Genomic DNA, 19,859 nt, shown 5'->3' with positions numbered 1-19,859 from the left:
GCAGAGTACAGATGCTCGACTAGATACCTTGGTGCAAGGGTTCGACAACCTCTCCGTCTGGATGCATCGCCGCTTCCCGGACCCGCCACAGGACCCGCCAGCAGAGGAGTGAAGACTGGCTTCTGTTTTATTGCTTTTTCATGTACTAGTTTGGATGGGCTTAGCCCCATTTCTCAAATTTTTCTTGTACAAATTCACTTTTAGTAATGAAATTTGCCACTTTTGAATTCAAAATTCTCTAGCAATTTAAATTCTGTACAGCAAAAGCCAAAAACATAGAAAAGGCAAAATACAGAAAAAGCCGAAAATAAAAAAAGCAAGGATACAGAAAATCCAACAAACAGTTTGTACAGAATAACTAAGCCTGGAGAGGCTTACCAAAATAATACTCCACATCCTCCACAGTATGCAGAATAACTGAGCCTGGAGAGGCTCGCAGAAATAATACTCCCCAGAGGGAACCTCAGCTCAAGCTCACGGGAAAATCCCCAGCGAGAGCTATCAAAGCAAAGTCGACGCAATCCCCAATGGAAGTGCGATCATCCAAACAGTATATACAAGTCAAAGGACTTAACACTTCCTCAGTGAAGATAGCTCTCCAACTCAAGTGTCGAGTGAGGCTAAGCCTGTAGAGGCTTCCTAAATAATACTCTGGGATACATAAGATCCCCAAATCCCCAGTCGCCTACTCAAGAGGCATCCCTGCAAAAGGAGAAAAATAAAAAAAATCAATAATCATTCCCCAAGTGGAATCTGGCTCTCAGCCAATCATTGAACGTCAAGCTGATATGCCTAACAGAAGAGGCTAATCAAAATCAACGACAAAATCCCCCAGTGGATAACAGCCTACACAGAGGCAGCAAAATCAGAAAACCAAAAGAGACACCCGAACAAGGATAACCGGGATACTCCACCAACGTCGAAAGGACGTCAGCCAATCATAAGGCACCGCTCACATCAGAAAGAGCATCTTTGTGTCTGCACCCCAAAGGAATCAGAAATTCCCCAGTGGGCACCGACTACGCAATGAAAAGTTGGGGCACAGGAACCTGTGAATGACTGCACATCCCCTAGACGGATCCCTGCGTTATCCAGCCCTCAGTGGCACAAAATCAGAAACAACCGTCGAAGCAGCATCGTGGACTGTGGAGACAAAATCATCACAAATCCCTGGAAAGGAGATATTCACGCTACCCCCGTCGTCACAAACACGGAGGTATGCAGCTTCCGGCTCGGGCAATGAGTGAAGCTATCTCTGGAAAGGGGCTACTCACCGTTCACCGTTGTCACAAAGGTACTTAGCTTCCGGCTCGAACAAAGAGTGAAGCTAAGCCTGGAGAGGCGGTACTTACAGCTTCCAGCTTGGGCAACAAGCAAAGCAAGGCCTGGAGAGGCAAAACTCACACTGCTCACCGTCGTCACAAAGGTGCTTAGTTTCCGGCTCGAACGAAGAGCGAGACTAAGCCTGGAGAGGCGAAACTCACACTGCTACCGTCGTCACAAGGGTACTTAGCTTCCGGCTCGAACAAAGAGTGAAGCTAAGCCTGGAGAGGCGGTACTCACAGCTTCCAGCTTGGGCAGCAAGCATAGCAAAACCTGGAGAGGCTACTCGACAATTTTCCACCGGAAGACGCTACAAGTCAGAAGGTCGGCGCATCACCCGGACAATTGGGTCAACTCCTTTACTTGTCGGCCGGTATACCAAAAGGCCGTCCGACTAAGTAAAGGGGAGGCAGCTGTAGACCCCTAAAATTGTCCGGGTCGGAAATAAAGCTTGAAGACTCTCGAAGACTGAAGGAAAATCAGCCAGAAGGACTCCTGGAAGGCCCTAGGAGGGTTCTCTGTAGGTCTAGAGGTCTTAGAATAGCTCAAAATAAGGAAGTGGAGGGAATGAAGCCCAATACGGCCGTACTGAACTTAATACGGCCGTATTGAAGCTTCAATACGGCCGCAGTGAACTCAATACGGCGTATTGAAGTTTTTGAAACTTCAATACGGCCGTACTGAAACCAATACGGGCGTATTGAAATTTCTGAATTTCAATACGGCCGTATTGAACTCAATACGACCGTATTGAAGTTCAAAAATTTCAATACGGCCGTATTGCTCCTGTAGGCCGTATTGCGCCTATTCCCTATAAATATGACGTCAATTGGACGTCATTCCACACTTTTTCACATAGTTTTAACCCTCTCCTTGAGTATTCTGGGGTTTTTGAGCAGTGTTCTGCCCTAGAAATCACTCGGAGAGTTGATCCGACGAAGTTCTTGAGCCCCGAGCCATTTTGCTTGAGGATCGAACCTAGTCGAAGGGAAATCCTCCGGATTTCCATAGTTAAAAGTTTTTTTTAGGAAGAAGCGAGCGAGCTTGTAGAGCGAGGGAACGCCAAAAAGCTTCCCAGTTTTACTCAATATAAAAGCACGCTTCAAGAGGTTTCTTCTTAAATCCTTCCTTTTACTGCTTTCTGTGTGCATATTTAAACTGTCATCATGTAGATAGTTAATTTATAATTGCTTAGAATAAATAGGGGTAATTTAGTAATTTTACGCTGTTATTTTAGAAAATGATCTGTCATAGGGAACCCGAAAGGGGCGCTGTGGGGTGCTAACACCTTCCCCACGCGTAACCGACTCCCTTACCCAACTCTGGTTGTAATGGCCAAAGTTGATTTATAAAATCAATTGCCTTATCCCTTTTTCCAATGTTTTGAGTAAAACATTGGTGGCGACTCCATGAACCCTCCTTTTACGAAAACCACTAATCCATGGAGGGTCCCGCTTGGGATTAATATGGATTGGTGAGCCTTTTAATAAAATTGCTCGTTTGACGAGGTCTCAGTTTGAGAATAAGTCATTCTAGCAATCCACATTTTTAAACAAATAAACGAGTCCAACCATCCTTCGCGAATGCCAAAAGCCCGCTTCGGGCCGGTGGTGACAGTCATCAACTTGCATCAAATAAAATAAAAATACTAAAGGCTAACTAAAACAATTCTAAATTACCAACATAATAAAAATATTCAGTACCAACTAACATAATAAAAATACTCAATACCAACTAATATAATAAAACTCTTCAAGTGAGTTAACAATGCTAATGTAAATATATAAATAAAAACTAGAATTCAACATTTTCATTCTTGATTCTTCCCAAGTTTTTTGACTGATGATGGTGATGGTATCTTTAAGGCAGGTAATATCTCTTTCCTCAAAAACTGCATTTGTGCCTGCATTTGTTCCTGCATTTGTTGTTACAAAAGTGCTTGTATTTCTGCTTGTGCCTTCATTTGTGCCTGTATTTGTGCCTGCATATCAGCTTGTGTCTTCAATTGTGCCTGCATATATTGTGCTTATGCCTCCATCTGTGCTTGTAGTTGTGTCTGCAACTACATTTGGGATTGTGTTTGTAGATTTAATTGTGACTGCATCTTTTCTTGCATTTGAGACATTTGTGTAGCTAATGTAGTGATATCTTCTCTAACAGGTGTGGTAGAGGGACCTACAACCGTTGAAGATGAACCATGCATAGTAATGCTAAGATCTAAGCTATGACCCATGTTGTGGATTCTACCTTTTTTATTTTCACCAGAAATTTGTGTCCAAACATCAGTGTCAACTATAGGATGCTTTGATGTGTCTTCCTCATACTTTTCAACCATAGCATTTTCATACGATTCTTACAAAAAAAATGTATCAAGGTAGATAAACAATCTTTAATTTTTACATTAAAAAAATATACACACTCTTACAATGAAATTTTCGCTTTGTTAGAGAAATTTTTTTAAATAATATAAATAGAAATATAAATTATTAATAGTTATATTAGTTTTTATTTGCTAAAAGTTTATTTTCATTCTTTAATTTGTTTCTTAAGTTTAATTTCATAATTTTTATTTTTAAAGGTATTAATTATGTTTTTATTTGTTAAAATGTATTTGATTTGTTTTATTTTAAAATATTAAAATCAAATTTACTCTTATTTTATGAAAATATTTGAAGTTAAAAGGAAAATAAATTTGATTAAATTAATGTCATTTTAAAAAATTAAAGACTCAATTGAACATTTTAAAATAAATTTAATATTTAAACAAAAATCATTTATTGAACTTTTTAAAAATAAGAGAACCAAATTCAACTTAAAAATATTAAATAAATAATATAAATTATTATATAATTTAAGAAAAAATTATAACTAATATAAATAGAAATATAAATTATAAATTGTTATATTAGTTTTTATTTGTTAAAAAAAATTCAATCTTTAATTTGTTTCTTATGTTTAATAATATTATTTTTATTTTAAAAGGTATCAATTAAGTTTTTATTTATTAAAATGTGTTGAATTTGATTTATTTTAAAATTAAATTTGCTTTTTTTTTAAATATTTGAAGTTAAAAGGAAAAATACTGATTAAATTAATTTTTTTTTAAATTAAAGACGCAATTCAACCTGCTTAAAATAAATTTAATAATTAAATAATAAAATCAATTATTGAACCTTTTAAAAATAAGAGAACCAAGTTTAACTTAAAAAATTATTAAATAAATAAATGATGTTATATATTGAATTTGAACAATTTAACCATTAAATTAAATGTTTTGAAGTTATAGATCAATTTACAGAATTTTCAAAAAAATATTAAAAATCATTTGATACATTATATAGATTCAAAATTTAAATGTTTTTATAATTATCTATTAATTTGAATTAATGAAAGAAAGTATCAAATAATTTTTAACTTTTAAATTTTCAAATTTATCCAACCATATTTTTAAACTGAAACTCGATCTAATTAAGATTGAAAAATATAATAGATAAGTTCAAGTTTGACTCAATTTTATTATATTATATGTTAGTTTTAAATAGAGTAAATAGTTTTTTAAACCAACTAATATAGTGTAAAGTTAAATTTGTAAAATAAAGGAAGTGAAAAATCTAATTTAAAGTATATTTTTACTATATATTTTGAAAAATAATTTTATCACCAATTATACAATATCATGTTTTAACTTATTTTATTGAATAAATTATGTTAACCTCCTCTAAGAGATGAGTGTGTACTAGTTATCTTCACTCTTATGTTTTTTTTAAGCACACTCTTATGTTAAAATATACAATTTAGTACATTTAATTTAATGTAATTAATGTAAATTACGCTCAATCTCTTTCTATAAGTAACATAAGTATTACATTATTCATTCTTCATATGTTAAAATGTCAAATAAATTATATTTTTATCCCTTACATATATAACACAATTCACTATTATATCATAAAACACTAATTCATGTAGATATTATAAAATATTTTTATATAAATTATATCTTAATACTCATATATTACATTTAATATATGTAATTAATATAATAAAAATATTATTTTATTTAAATATTTATAATTAACAAAATACATTAAGTACATCTATTAACTACTATTTTAATACTCATATATTATCTTTAATATATGTAATTAATATTATATAATGAAAATTTTTTTATTTAAAAAATAATTTTAATATAGTCAACTTTGCGAGGGAAAGGAGAGAAATAATTTCCCTCGCTAAATAAACTTTTAATATCTCCACTTTTGTGAAGGATTGGCGAGAGAACATTTCCCTCGCTAAAGTAACTTTTATTATTTTAATTATAGTGACAGATTAGCGACCAAATTATTCCCTCGCTAAAATAACTTTTATATTTTTCTCTTTTTCGAGGGATTAGCGAAGGAAACTCAACCTCGCCAAAACAAATTCAATATTCTAGACATTTTGCAAAGCATTAGCGAGAGATTTTGTTTCTCGCTAACTATTTGTGAGCAATTAGCGACCAAATTTATGTTTCTCGCAATTTAGCTACGACTTAGCTAGAGATTATTTTTTATCGCTAATTTGTCGCTATTTAGCGAGGGAATAGCTAGACAAATTTTCCCACGCTAAAATCCCTCGCTAATTAACAATTTTCTTGTAGTGAAGGTGTACGAGATGCATTATTTATACACTAGCCTAAGTGGTGATTAACAGTGTGACACCGATCATAAGTGACATAAACGATTTGGCCATGCGTGGCAGAGCCTAAGGAAATTGATAAAGTTCGCCCATTGTACGACGTTCTGAGTCAATGCTTCTTAGGAGACTGCATTGTATATGTATTGATGTGAGCATGAGCATGGTGCATGGTTTTATTATGATATGATTCTGGTGATAGTAGTTGATGGAAATACACATAATGATAATAGTGTTGTGATTGGTTTTTTATTGTTAACTGTATGAGCTTATTTATGTTGGGTGGAATTCTTTATTGTGATTTACATATGAATACTTATTTTTCTCACTTGTATGCTTTGTGGTTTCGTTTTAGATAATGATGATTATGACAAGGGTGACACTTAAGGTGTCAAGAGTTGAAGTTATGAGTTTACTATGATAATGTAACACTGGGACAACGGGACTAGAATATAGAAATTTACATTTCAAACTATTTTATAAATTCTTTCTAAATTAAACATCGTTTATAACCTTATCTTCTATAATTATTTTAATATGAGTGGATGTTCAAAAGTGATTTATATGTGAACTTGTTTTGCTTAAGATATAAATGGATTTCTTTCTTAATTTAATTGCATTATATGCTGGGATAGAACGAGTGTCACACTTATTACTTGTTGTTATTCAATTTTTATAAGATTTATAACAAATATCTCCAGAACAAATATTTTTAATTGGATTAAATGGAAAAAGTTATGCTCCATGCCAGAAGAATTTTGAGCCTTATAAAAACAATTTGATCTATCCCAATCACATGATAAGTAGTCTTCCAAGTGTTAAATAATCCTTCAAATTGGCTTTTGGATGCTAGTAAAATATATCAATAGAGATTAAACCGTGAATTAATCAATATTAAGAGCGTTATTTATATTTTTTTTAATTAATGGACTACGCAGAAATAGGATAATAGTTTGAGAATAAATTAATAATTTGTTCTTAATAAAGTACATAATTAAAAATATTTTACTAATTTGACACTATCAACAAATTCTAAATCATATATATAATATAACATATGGAATCACCAAGTAAATACCCAAACTTAAATGTCACACTTTATCACACGTAGATCCAAACACAACACAACTAAATAAATTAAAATACTAATTACTTTAAATATTTAATAGTGATACACTCACAACTTATGATAATTTTACAAATTATCATATAATCATAATTCATATAGATGCTAAGTTTGTTGACTTTTATAATAATTATCTTAAAAGTCATACAAATTGTAATTTTCAATTAATTGATTGTGTTAAACTCTTTATACTAACGGTGTATCACTGTTAAGCTTTTATTTCAAAATAATCTTGCTAACGAGTGGACGAATTTTACACATGGCTGTCAATGGAATTAGCCTCGACAAAGTGAACCAATTTTTCTCTGTCATGTTAATCTCTTCATCATTTATCCTTTTCCACTCAAAGCATTGGATTAATAATCCCAAAGTTAAGCCAATGTTTTGCATAGCCAAAGTTTCTCCTGGACAAGCCCTTCTTCCCATCCCAAATGCAACCAACTTTTTTTCTAGTCTCTCGTCATCAAACCTCTCTGGCTTAAAACATGCAGCTTCATTCCACAATTGAGGGTCTCTTTGCATAGCCCAAATATTAGCAATTACCATGGTGTTCCGTGGAATGTTGAATTCTCCGATATTAATGTCCTCTGAAGACACATGTGGTATTGCTAGTGGAGCATGAGGATGCAATCTAAGTGTCTCAAGGATGATCTTTCTAAGATAAGGAAGTTTTGGAAGATCCGACTCATTTACTAAACGGTCTTGCCCCACATGAGTGTCCAATTCATTTCTTGCTTTTTTTAACATCTCGGGATGATTCAATAAATTAGCTAATGACCACTCTAAAGTTACAGCCGATGAATCTGTTCCAGCAAAGAGCATAGCCTGCAATACAAGTTAACCTCTTGAAGCAAATATACTATTAAGGTTAAACATATAATTGCTAGAATAAATATTTTTATATAAAATGAAGTTAATATTAAGCTTGATAATATAAATAATTTTACAATACTAATTTAAAGATTCTAATATTGATGTGCAACTGGAAATAATTTTAAATATAATTTTCGAAACAACTATTGCAAAAGTTAGCAATTTTCAATGATATGACAATTCATAATTTAATAATGATGTAAAAACCACATGTTTTTATTATAGAAAACATAATATATGTTAACCGTGTAAAGTGTTTTTATATGACAATCCATACGTGGTAAACTCTATTTGCCAAACTGATTCTCCGTATACACGCACTTCGATTAGTCCTCTTCATATTTTATAAATAAAATTCAAATTATTATTTGAAATATAACAGTACGTGGAGCTAGGATTTAAACTTATATTCTGAGATTATAATATTGCGAAAACAAAACTTAAAATCATTACCAAAATAAGGCCTTTGATGATTTGATCGGTATAATACTCGGGCTCCGATGCTTGCAGATGTAGAAGATGGTCTATCATGGTATTTTCTCTCTCCTTCTTGCTGCGATGCTCGAGAATGAGTGCATCCAAGAACGTATCGAATCTCGTACTAATACTCTTGAGCCTCTTCTCAAAGTTCTGAAAATCGAACCAGCGAAGGAAGGACAAATAATCAGCCTTGTTAGAAACACCAGCGAGTTGCAGCAACTCCTCCACCGTCTCTCTGAACTCCTTCGCTTCTTCCACATCCTTCATCTCACTCTCGTCACCATAGTACCTCTTCCCCGATATCATCCTCATCATGTTGTTATACGTCATGTCATGGAACATTGAACCTAGCTCCACGTGCGCATACTCCGTGCACGAGTTCTTGGCTAGGGCACGTAACAGCCTCTGCGTTTCGTCCTTTCGGATTCCGGCGAAGGAGTGGATACGCGGCGTTGAGAGAACGTCGAGCGCGATGATGCGGCGGAGGTTGCGCCAGTGCTCGCCGTAGGAGGAGGACCCCACGGTGGTGTAGTTGTAGAAAATGTACTTTCCCGAGAGGGAGCGAGGCCGGTTCGCCAAAGCGACGTCGTTTTTGGTAAAGCACTCTTGGATCGCGGAGGGTGATGAAACGACGACGGCGAGACGGGAACCGAACCAGAGGGAGAAGATGTCGCCGTGTGTTCTTGACGTGCGTTGTAAGAAACGGTGGAGGGGTCGTTCGAGGAGGTTGAGGTTTCCGATTACGGGAAGAGGACGTGGACCTGGTGGCAGGTTTTTGTATTTTCTGCTCTTGAAAAGGAGTTTGAAAGTGAGAAGGAAAACAAGGGAGAAGAGAAAGTGAGCAAGGAAGGGAAGCATTTCCATGGCGGATTATTGAACTAGGTGGAGATTATGGAGAGGTAGTTATTGAGTTCCTAGAGAACGTGGGTTTATTGAGTTGGGTGTAGTTTAATCAACATGCATGTGAGCATCGAGCTGTGTGCAGTATGCGCCATGTGAAGCAACGTTTATAGTAGTAAGTAGGGTTGACGATTTATAAGTGCCATGCATCAGCATCATGCATGTGGGCTCCAAAATCGAAGTCAATGCTCGAGCTCTCCCAGGATTCAAATGGCAACATAAATTAAAGGGAGTTACTCCACTAGCTTTAAAAATTGAATGGTTTTGAAATCCTTTTTTAGGTGGACCAATAATTTAAACTTAAGTGAAATAATGATGGTATGTTAACTTTCTTAATACAATTACTAGGATTAGTCTAATGGTCGAATGGAGAAAGGTTGAGATAGTTAGAAGCATGAAGACTTAAGTTTAATCTTTATTACAATTATTTTTGTAATTTTTCCTATCTTTATAAAATAAAAAAAAAACTTTCTTAATACATTTTATTTTATTTTATTATTTGTTATTTATTATTTTATTTTAGTATTAGTACCGGTTTGAGTTCAACCCTAGTCTTTCAATTTTGGAACCAACATCGACATCATCCTTTTTTTATTCTTCCTTGATAACTTTGGCATTAATTGCAAGCGACTTTTGCCCATTGCTCTTATCTAAAGATTTCTTTCGCATGAAGACGATAAGTTCAATGAGCACAAGAAGAGCAATCGCCAAGGTGATGAAAGTGGTCCTGATCATCAATACCAAATCCAATACCAAAATCGAAATCTTGACGGAGATAGTGAAAGTAACGACAGTGAAAGTTTACTCGCGGATGCATAACTTTATGTTAGGGTTCACATAAATAATAAAAGGGTTAAAAACTTATTTTGGTCCCTTATAATAATTGTTTGTTTTAATTTAGTCTCATTTTTATTTTTGATCTCAATTTGGTCCCTAATAAATTAATTGGTTGCAATGTCGAATTTCCGTCCAAATTATTTAGACGAAGTTAACTATTGGTCACGTGGATGCCACATGGAAGCTATGTAGATGCCACGTGAATGTCAAATTTTTGTCATGCATCTGGAACCGGAACGACCCGTTTTGAATCTGAAATGACCCGTTCTGGTTTCACTCCTGGTGCGTAATTTTGCATCCAGAACGGGTCGTTCCGGATGCAAAATTAACACACCAGGAGTGAAACCAGAACGGGCCATTCCAGATTCAGAACGGGCCGTTCTGGTCCCAGAATGTAACACATAAAGTTAATGATATATATCCATAAATTTTAGATCGTGATGACAATACTTATTCATATATTTGTAATATTAAAAATTTTATATATAATTTTTTAAAGTATAAATATATACTATAGTTATTTTTTACAAGTTTTTATATCTACAATTATGATTAAGGATGAAAATAAACTAGGTCAGATTATGTTATATTATAATTTTAACAGATTTAAACCTAATTTTTGTTAAAAATACATGTTATAAATATTATATATTTATCTATCATAGACATTTTTTAAAATGTTTGGTTACATATCAATCTTAAAAACCTATTTAATAATAATTTAACACTAATAAAAACATATAAATAAATATTTTAAATCTTATAAAAATTAAGTTTAATTTATTTATCATATAAAGATGTTTTTAATATGTGATATAAATTTTTACAAGGCTTAAATATGTTTTTAGTCCCTCAAATTTAGCGTAAATCTATTTTTGGTCCCTCAAATTTAAAATTATTGTTTTTAGTCCCTGTAATTTCAAAAAATCTTAATTTAGTCCTTATATTCAAATTTTGTTAAGAAATTCATCAAACATTATTGCATAAAATCTACCTATTAGTATCCCTATTAGTGAAAATATCACATTAAATCTAGTTGATATTGCATAAATGTCTTAATTAATCACTTTCAAATATGTTATTGGTGACCTAAGGGGACTAAAACAAGATTTTAAAAAATTACAGGGACTAAAAACAACAGTTTTAAATTTGAGGGACCAAAAACAAATTTATCTTAAATTTGAGGGACTAAAAACATATTTAAGCCCTTTTACAATTTTAATTTTTTTTATCAACATAAACAATAAATAGAAAGTACAAAAGTTTGACAAAGATCAGATAAATGAATCACTCCTCGAAATTTATATTTTATACATATGAAATTTAAATATATATATATATATATTAGAATATTTTTATTTTTTAAAATATATTAATTTTTAGATAAAAAAATTGTGTATGTCTAAATGGTTTGTTTTCGATTTTTGAACCACACTAGTGCACTATGTTGGTTGGCGTTCTGCAACGGCCCGTTCTGAATCCAGAACGGCCCGTTTTGGAATCCATAATGGCCCGTTCTGGTATTAGAACGACCCGTTCTACTACACGCGTTGGTGTTAAATAATGCATCTGGAACGGGTCGTTCCAGATGCAAAATTTACACACCATGAGTGTAATCGAAAAGAGCCGTTCTGGTTTCAGAACGGGCCATTCTGGTTTCAGATGCATGACAAAATTTGACATCCACGTGGCATGTACGTAGCTTTCACGTGGCATCTACGTAGCTTCCACGTGGCATCCATGCGGCCAACATTTAACTCCGTCTAAATAATTTGGACAGAAGTCCGACATTGCAACCAATTAATTTATTAGGGACCAATTGAGATCAAAAATAAAAATAAAACTAAATTGAAACAAACAATTATTATAAAGGACTAAAATAGGTTTTTAGTCTAATAAAAGTGACAGTTTTTCTTATAAATAAAAAATAAATTAGAAATTATACTGAAATATAAAATGATTTGATTTCAATATTATAATACAAAATAATGACATGGAGAAAAAATTGATGACATGGCATGAAGTGACCGATAGCTCCAAAAACCCCAAATATTCTGTGATACCGTAAAAATTCTCTAAATTAATTATATGGGATAGAGTAATTCTTAATGTTGCTTTGTTTATATGAAAAAGGTTAAAATAATTTTTAATTTTATAATTGCACTTTGTTTATCTTTTACTCTTCATAGTTAAAAATAAACTTTTTTAGTTAATATACTTATATTTTCCAATCCTGTTTAGTCCCAATAATTTAAGATAGATCATTTTAGTTCTTACACTTGTATAGTTTTTTTTAATTATTTTAATCTCTATCGATAAATGATTTTGGAATGTTATCTATTTTATGTTAAAGTGATAGAGATATTCAAATTTGCAAGAGTAAGAGTGGTTCAACAATGAGCATCGCATGTTAGGATACAAAAGAAGTACAAAATGTCGAGAGAATAAATTTGACATCAGATATACAAAGTTGAATTTATATCTTTATCACATCAATATGAAAGAAACAATGTTACATAAAAAATTAACAACACAAATTGGAAGGAGAAAAAAATCACAAGTATAAAGATTAAAAAAGTCTATATTAAACTATAAGAACTACAAATAATTGAAAAAAATAATTATAGTAACTAAAAAAATATATTTTCAACTATAAAGACTAAAAGGTAAAGTAAGTGAAATTATAGGAACTAAAATAATACTTTAACCTAAAAAAAAATGGAAACATAAAAACATAAGGATTAAATACTCTTTTAGTTCTTGTAATTTCATTAACTTTATTACCTTTTAGTCTTTATTAGGGATGGCAATGGGGCCCGTGGGGGCGGGTAATAGTAAACCCACCCCTTCCCGCTAGATTAAAATTGGTCCCATACCCACCTCATATCCGTGCGGGTATATCTATATATTAAGCAGGTATTCATGAATTTCTTAAATACTCACGAATATCCATGAATATTTATAAATATTTTAATAAATTAAAAAAAATTATATTATAAACAATTTTAAGTTTATATTTAATGTCATTAAAATATTAAAAAATAAAAATTCATTGTCAATTTTGAACTTGTATTTAACATTAATTTTGTTGAAATAATAATAAAAATGAAAGATAATTAGTAACTTAATATACATTAATCTCACAAGTAAGTTAAAGTCTCATCATAAAGCTATAATAATTCAATCTCATAATTTCAAATGAAAGTAAATAACTTACAATACATAAATTTTATTGGTCCAATCAAAGCTAGAAAATCAATTAAATTACATCTAACATAATTCTATAACATGCTTAACACATGTTGGTAACTTCATCAACATCACTTTTGTAAAAACATAAGATGAGAGAGTATAGTTTTAGAGTTATGTGGTACAAGAATAATTAGGATATTTAAGAAATATTATTAAACGGGTACCAATGGGTATGGATATCATCATACCCACCCCCGCCCCATTTATAAACGGGTAAAAAATTATCCGTCTCCATTATCTGCGGGTACCCAATTAGTCTATCCATTTAGTCTATCTATTTATTATCCGTAACGAGTTTTACCCGCAGATACCCACGGGTGAGGTATTTTTGTCATCCCTAGTCTTTATAATTGAAAAAATTTTATTTTAGTTCGTACACTATTATGCATACTATTTTTATTCTTCTTCTTCTTCTTCTTCTTCTTCTTCTTCTTCTTCTTCTTCTTCTTCTTTTTTCTTCTATTTTTATAAGGACTAAAAGAAAAAAATTTATGAAACTATAGAAATTTAAAAAAAAAATGGTATATATGTATAAAGACTAAAAGTTAAAGTGGATGAAATTACATGAACTAAAAGTGTAATTAAACAAAAAAGTAAGGGAGAAATGATAATAACCATACTATCTTTTGAATATATATTTTCTTATTCATAGAATATATTGAAAAATATAAATTATAGTAATTAAGATCCACTTCTTATCTAATGGGCTTATTTCTTGATTTTGTAATTTTTAAAAAGAAATCCAATAAAAGAGTATATATTAGGAGAAAAAAATTGTGTTAGATATCTATTGTATTTTTAAAACTTTTCTAAATAAGATTGCCTTCATTTTTTAATGAGAAATTCTAGTAGCATTATTATTAAAACACTTTTTAAACACATTCTTCATTATTGTTAATACTTTTTATTTGTATCTTTTGTTATTTAACAAGTCTATGGTTTTGTAATTCTCAATAAATTTTAAGGAAATTCTATTATACCTTTTAAATTTAAGGAATTTTAAAACTATCCATATTTTTTGACCAATAATATTTAACTTTTTTGCCATGCATATCACACTTGCATCAAATAGTTGGTTAGAGGGATTTGGGTCCTCTAAAGCCTATGAACTTCTAGTCAAGATGAATCAACTTGCCCTCCATGAGATCTAAACAGGGAAATGTATGGCAATGGAAATTCAATTTCATGTTGACTAACACAATATGTTCCACTCCTACGTTTCAACATCTATTAGTTTTTTTATCCTAATCCATCAACAGGTTCAAGAAATGCATCATCGACATCAACAAAATAGAACTTATGTCATCCACCTTTTTTTCGTTTAAATGCAAACTTCATTTGTGGTATTGCATTTGTGAAAATAATGAGTGCCTCTACCCAAAAATGCATGAGTAATACTTCTGGCATCTTTGATATCCCCAACAAAAACATCATTTTCACAACCAATTTTTTTGTTTGTTTTCTTATGTTCTAACAAGGCTTTTGGTAACATATTGGTTTGGCCTCCTTTTAATATTTTTTTGGTATTTTTACTAACACTTGGACAACCGAAAACTAACTTTAACACAATAATGAAATATATTGAGATTTAACTTCACCAATCTATCTTCTCATGCTTACAAACAAGTTCTAATCTAGTTATAAATTCAAAAATTATCATTCAACTTATAAATATATTCAAACTTTAATTCCTTACAAGTTAGAGTGTAAGCTTCTTGACTAAGTTATCAATTCCTTGCATAACTTAACCAAGAACCCATCTTTAAGAAAAGGAGTCTATAAATAGCAGTTTACTTCATTCCTAAATGTAAACATCGTATTAACTACTCTACTTTAGTTCAAAGGTTCACAAACATTTTTCAATTACTTTAAACCCACAAAATCAAGTTAAAGGAGATCAAACCATAATAAACATTAAACAAAGAAGAGAGTAATAATAATTAGGATTTATAATTTAGAATGTGAACATGAAAATAGGTATGGGTACATCAAACCTCAATAAGAGTGAAATTAACTACGCATATGAAACATAAGAAAAATGATGAAGAAATGAAGAAATTTGATCTTGAAACCATGAGAGCTCTTTCAGCTGCCACATACTCCAAGAAATGTTCCTCAATGATGTGTCTTTTAAATAACTTGGTTTCAAGTCATAAACATTTTGTCTCTTCTCATTAACAAAGATTGGCCTATGGAGCTATGGTGCTAAGTGTTGAATTTCACACTTAGCATGTCAAAACTCTTTTCTCTCTTAGCATGTCAAAACTCTCTTCTCTCTGGAAGGTTGGTGCTAAGCATAGGATTCCACGCTCAACATAGATACTTAATTAAATTTCTTTTTCTCTCTTGATGCTTTACCAAATATTTCACTTGTTTCTTTTAATATTTCCCATCGTTTTCCTTCTCATTTACAAAATAACATGAAAAAACTTGTAAATTTCCTAAAAAAAACTTAAGTTATAAACTAAAGTTAACTTTCTATAAATTAAGATAAAATTGGATCTAATCAAAGACTCAAGTCAAAGGAAGTTAAGATAGGTGCCTCAATTTATACCACAAGATTAAAATAAATATGACATTTATCACCAAGCATACTTAATTATGAAGTTCTTTAGTGATAAAACTAGCTAATTCACTACAAAAAATCAAGTAATTATTGGCGGTTTTTTTCTGGCGGTTTCAATAAACCGCCAAAAAATGTTACTTTTGTGGCGTAAATATCAATCGCTAGAAGTGACGACATTTTCTAGCGGTTTCAAACCCCCAAAATGTTCAATCCCTTTTATTTATGCCTTTCCTTTTATTGGCTAGCCGTATCACAATAGGTGACCAATTAGATTAAATTAAAAAATAAAAGAGAACTAATAAAAATAATTTAAATAAAATAATATAAAAACAATTTCCTTTGTTAAAAAAATATGAACCAAATTGAAATGCATTTTTACATCCGCATTCAACCCACGCATTCCTTTTACACGAAACCCGCTATACGATTTCACATAAGCAAAATGAAAATCGATTTGTGAAAAGTGATCGTTCGTTTTTCCCTTTGTTGAATTTAGGATTCTTATTCGATGCGATCCCGAGCTCCTAGATCGACCTGAAGCTTCCGTTTCAAGGATTTTTTTTAATCATTCTTTTTCCTGGCTACCGGGTTAGATTATGTTTTGTAATGCTCGCTTTGTAATTTTCTTAATCATGCGGATTTGTACGAAGGATACACAAGTAGGGTTCGTGTTGTAATTTATTTATTGAATTATTCATATGATGGAATTGTGTTGTACCAGGTGAGTCCTATTTCGGTTTTCTGGATTGAGTTTGTGGAACCTGCTTTGGCTTTGGTAGGTTGAGCTACGGGATTTTGACTTGGTTTTGGAATTTTGATGTAGTAGGTTTATTTGGTTGGTGATGGTGTTTTGAGTAAGTGGTGGCAACTATTTTTGAAAAAGTTGTACGAATCAAAACTCAAGGTATTTAAAGTGTTCCCTTATCAGTTTCGCAGTGAAACTCAGGATTATGTTTAATAAATGGTTTATTTTATACAAGATGCAGAGGTTCTTATTCCAATATTACCATTCCTATCAAATGATGAGGTTCTCCCTATTTCTCTTTTAATTGGATGTAAATTTTGTTGTTGCCTTTTTTTTATTAAAATCATGATTTGTATATCAAGAAAAGAATTAAGTCATTGGATTTGACTTAAATAAGACGTTTTTATCCATAGGTATTTCTTTTTAATTTTACTTTCTTGTTATCTTGAATGACATTGTTCTTCATTTGGTGAACATGTTTTAACAATTCTTTTGATAGGTAATGCCAATTTTCCCTCATATTGTAAATCTTCCTTTGGAGAAGTTCCAAGCAGCACTTGGTCGCATATTGCAGGTATCATTTGTTCCTTTACAGTCAATTAAGTGATATGCACCATGTGATGCCAGATAATTTGCTACAGTATAATTCACCAGTTATGCTATTCCAAGGTAAAAGTGGCATTCAATTATGGTAATGAAGAAACATTGTACTAGGGGGACTATAAGATGTTTCCAGTTGAAGTAACAATGAAAACTATTACAGCTTTAGGCACAATAATGGCTTTAGTTCTAATAATTACTGTTTTTGATTAAATTCTCATGATTCAAGGAACAATACCTCATTTATTAGGATTATCCCTGTGTTTATGAAATTTAGCACTTGTATTTTAGTGTTAACTTCCATGATCAGCAAAGTTAGTGGAAAAGACACACCACAGTATTTTAATTAAAAAAATAGTTCTGACCTGTTGCGTACATTTTGGTAATTGAATTAATTGCAGAGTTCTTTTACAGGGATCATCACAATCTAGTCCGGTGCTTACTCCTGCTGAAATTTTAATTGCAATTCATGGAATTGATCCTGAAAGGGACGGAATTCCCTTGAAAAAGGTAGGTATCTAATAATGATAGATTTTATGCATCAGGATTGTTAAAATATGAAGACACATTTTGCAGTTGCACAACTAAGGTGTTATATACAGGTCACAGACGCTTGCAATGCTTGCTTTGAGCTGCCGCAAACTTTTACTCAAGAAGTTATTGCCAAAGTTTTGAATCAGTTGGTGTGTTATGTGGAATTTTTATTGTGTGCCTTAATTGAGGAATCCAACTTGTAGTTGATTGTTTACAGCTTACAAATATAGCTCTAGTTTTGAAGCCCCACATATATATTCATCGAAACTGCCATTTGTCTTTTCTCTATTGCCCTGTTAATATTCTACCTTCAATTTAGATAATTATTTTCCGACTGAAAAGATTCTAACATGCTACCATCATTCCTTGTTATCCGTTTCTATTGAATCGGATATTCTGATCTATTTGTACTAAGTGGTGGCAACTATTTTTGTATCGTCTACTCATTAATAAAAGAGGAGTTCTTGTATGAAAAAAGTATCAGGAAACACAATAACTAATCCAAAGCTAAGATAATATTAAAAGAAAAAGTGAGAAAAAATAGGTTATCTAGTTTAAATAATCTTGTTATTCTGCTTTTGACTATTCTCTTGTTATTTTTAGTCATCATTTTCACTTCCGAATGTAAATTTTATGTCTTCCATAATGCTAAATTTTGTTTGGTGGTTGCATCATATTTCCTTCAGTATGTAGAAAAAAAAAACTTTAGATTTTTCAAGTAGTGTGAAGAATCTTCAACTTTCTGCATGCTTGTTTTTATCCTTTAGTAGATGACTTGTTTAAGCATTGTGTAAAAAAGTAAAAAAAAAAACCATTTGTGGCGGTTTAAAACCGTCAGAAATATTGTATTAGGCATAATTAAAATGAATTTTGTGGCGGTTTTAAACCGCCAGAAAATGTCAAACAAGTCAAACAAAACTACAATTGTAGCCTTTTTAAATTGGTATTAAAATGCATTTTGTGGCGGTTTTAGACCGCCACAAACAGATTCAATTTTCTGACGCTCAAAACCAGCGTTTACAAAATATCCGCTACAAACGGTTTTTGGCGACCGTAGATCCGGCGGTTATTAATGACGCCGGTAATGCAATTTGTGGGGGTTTTTAACCGCCAGAAACCACCAAAATAACCGCCACAAATAACACATTTTTTTGTAGTGATTCATTCCTAATTACAAGCTCACTATTATCTAGTTAACTAGCTAATTCATTCCCAATTACAAGCTCACTATTATCTAGTTAACTAGCTAATTCATTCCTAATTCCTAATTTGGGCTCTTAAATAGAGTTTTAGCCCAAGTTTAGCAACAACGACTTCATTCACGATTTTTGATTTGTTAGAATCCGAATTGACCCTGACTTTTGAGATACTGATTTGAAGAGTTTTTCTTAGCTTTTCTAGAACCACTATGATTGTCTAATTCTGATATATGCATATCCTGATATACTCTTCATAAGATAGTAACATCAAAGTGAAAAATAAAATAAAATAAACTAGAATTAAGAATCAAAATCAATTAAGCTTACTCATACAAAATATAGACAATAAATCAAGTAAATGTAAAAGTCAACTAAATCCAGTATAATGTACAAATGAGTGACTCAAATGTTTTATCACTGGTTCTTCACGTTCTTTCTCTCAACGATCATTTTTGTTGAGTCCTATGAACTAAAAAGTTGCGATGAATTCCATTTTTTCACTTTGAAAAACATCATTTTGAAATTCCACCAGGTCACTTCTTATAGAAACAATTTTATAACATTTCTAATTTTGAATAAGCTTGATCGAGTTTTTTTAAAGGCATTAAAACATATGATTGACATGTTAGACTATTAATTAATTAGATAACTTTTTAATTAGGGCCTAGGATGATACATTAGACTAATAATTAGTTATTGAGTTATATTCATTCACCTATTCATTTTATTATTTCAACATATTATAAA

The 19,859-nt window shown here is 31.7% G+C and overlaps 2 protein-coding genes across 3 annotated transcripts; one reads left to right on the top strand and one right to left on the bottom strand.

Annotated features, from left to right (window-relative positions):
- Nucleotides 1–7,129: 7,129 nt before the first annotated feature.
- LOC109794035 (isoflavone 2'-hydroxylase) lies at nucleotides 7,130–9,515 on the bottom strand. Its single transcript, XM_020353502.3, has 2 exons — nucleotides 8,453–9,515; nucleotides 7,130–7,951 (listed from the first exon to the last, which is right to left on the bottom strand). The coding sequence occupies exons 1-2, from the start codon at nucleotides 9,341–9,343 to the stop codon at nucleotides 7,343–7,345; spliced, it is 1,500 nt and encodes a 499-aa protein (XP_020209091.1). The 5' UTR covers nucleotides 9,344–9,515; the 3' UTR covers nucleotides 7,130–7,342.
- A 6,100-nt stretch (nucleotides 9,516–15,615) lies between these two features.
- LOC145950131 (uncharacterized) lies at nucleotides 15,616–18,878 on the top strand. Of its 2 annotated transcripts, XM_083061250.1 has the most exons (4): nucleotides 15,618–16,938; nucleotides 17,279–17,353; nucleotides 17,794–17,889; nucleotides 17,982–18,877. In XM_083061250.1, exons 2-4 carry the CDS (start codon nucleotides 17,282–17,284, stop codon nucleotides 18,114–18,116), a joined length of 303 nt encoding a protein of 100 aa, XP_082917376.1. In that variant the 5' UTR covers nucleotides 15,618–16,938; nucleotides 17,279–17,281; the 3' UTR covers nucleotides 18,117–18,877. The 2 variants fall into 2 exon arrangements, with proteins under 2 accessions (XP_082917615.1, XP_082917376.1); XM_083061489.1 differs by having other exon boundaries at nucleotides 15,616–17,353; nucleotides 17,982–18,878.
- Nucleotides 18,879–19,859: the final 981 nt, after the last annotated feature.

This window comes from Cajanus cajan, chromosome 1, assembly GCF_000230855.2.
Source record: "Cajanus cajan strain Asha chromosome 1, NIPB_CcT2T_4, whole genome shotgun sequence".
NCBI classification, from domain to species: Eukaryota; Viridiplantae; Streptophyta; class Magnoliopsida; order Fabales; family Fabaceae; genus Cajanus; species Cajanus cajan.
This window is presented reverse-complemented; position numbering and strand designations above follow the sequence as displayed.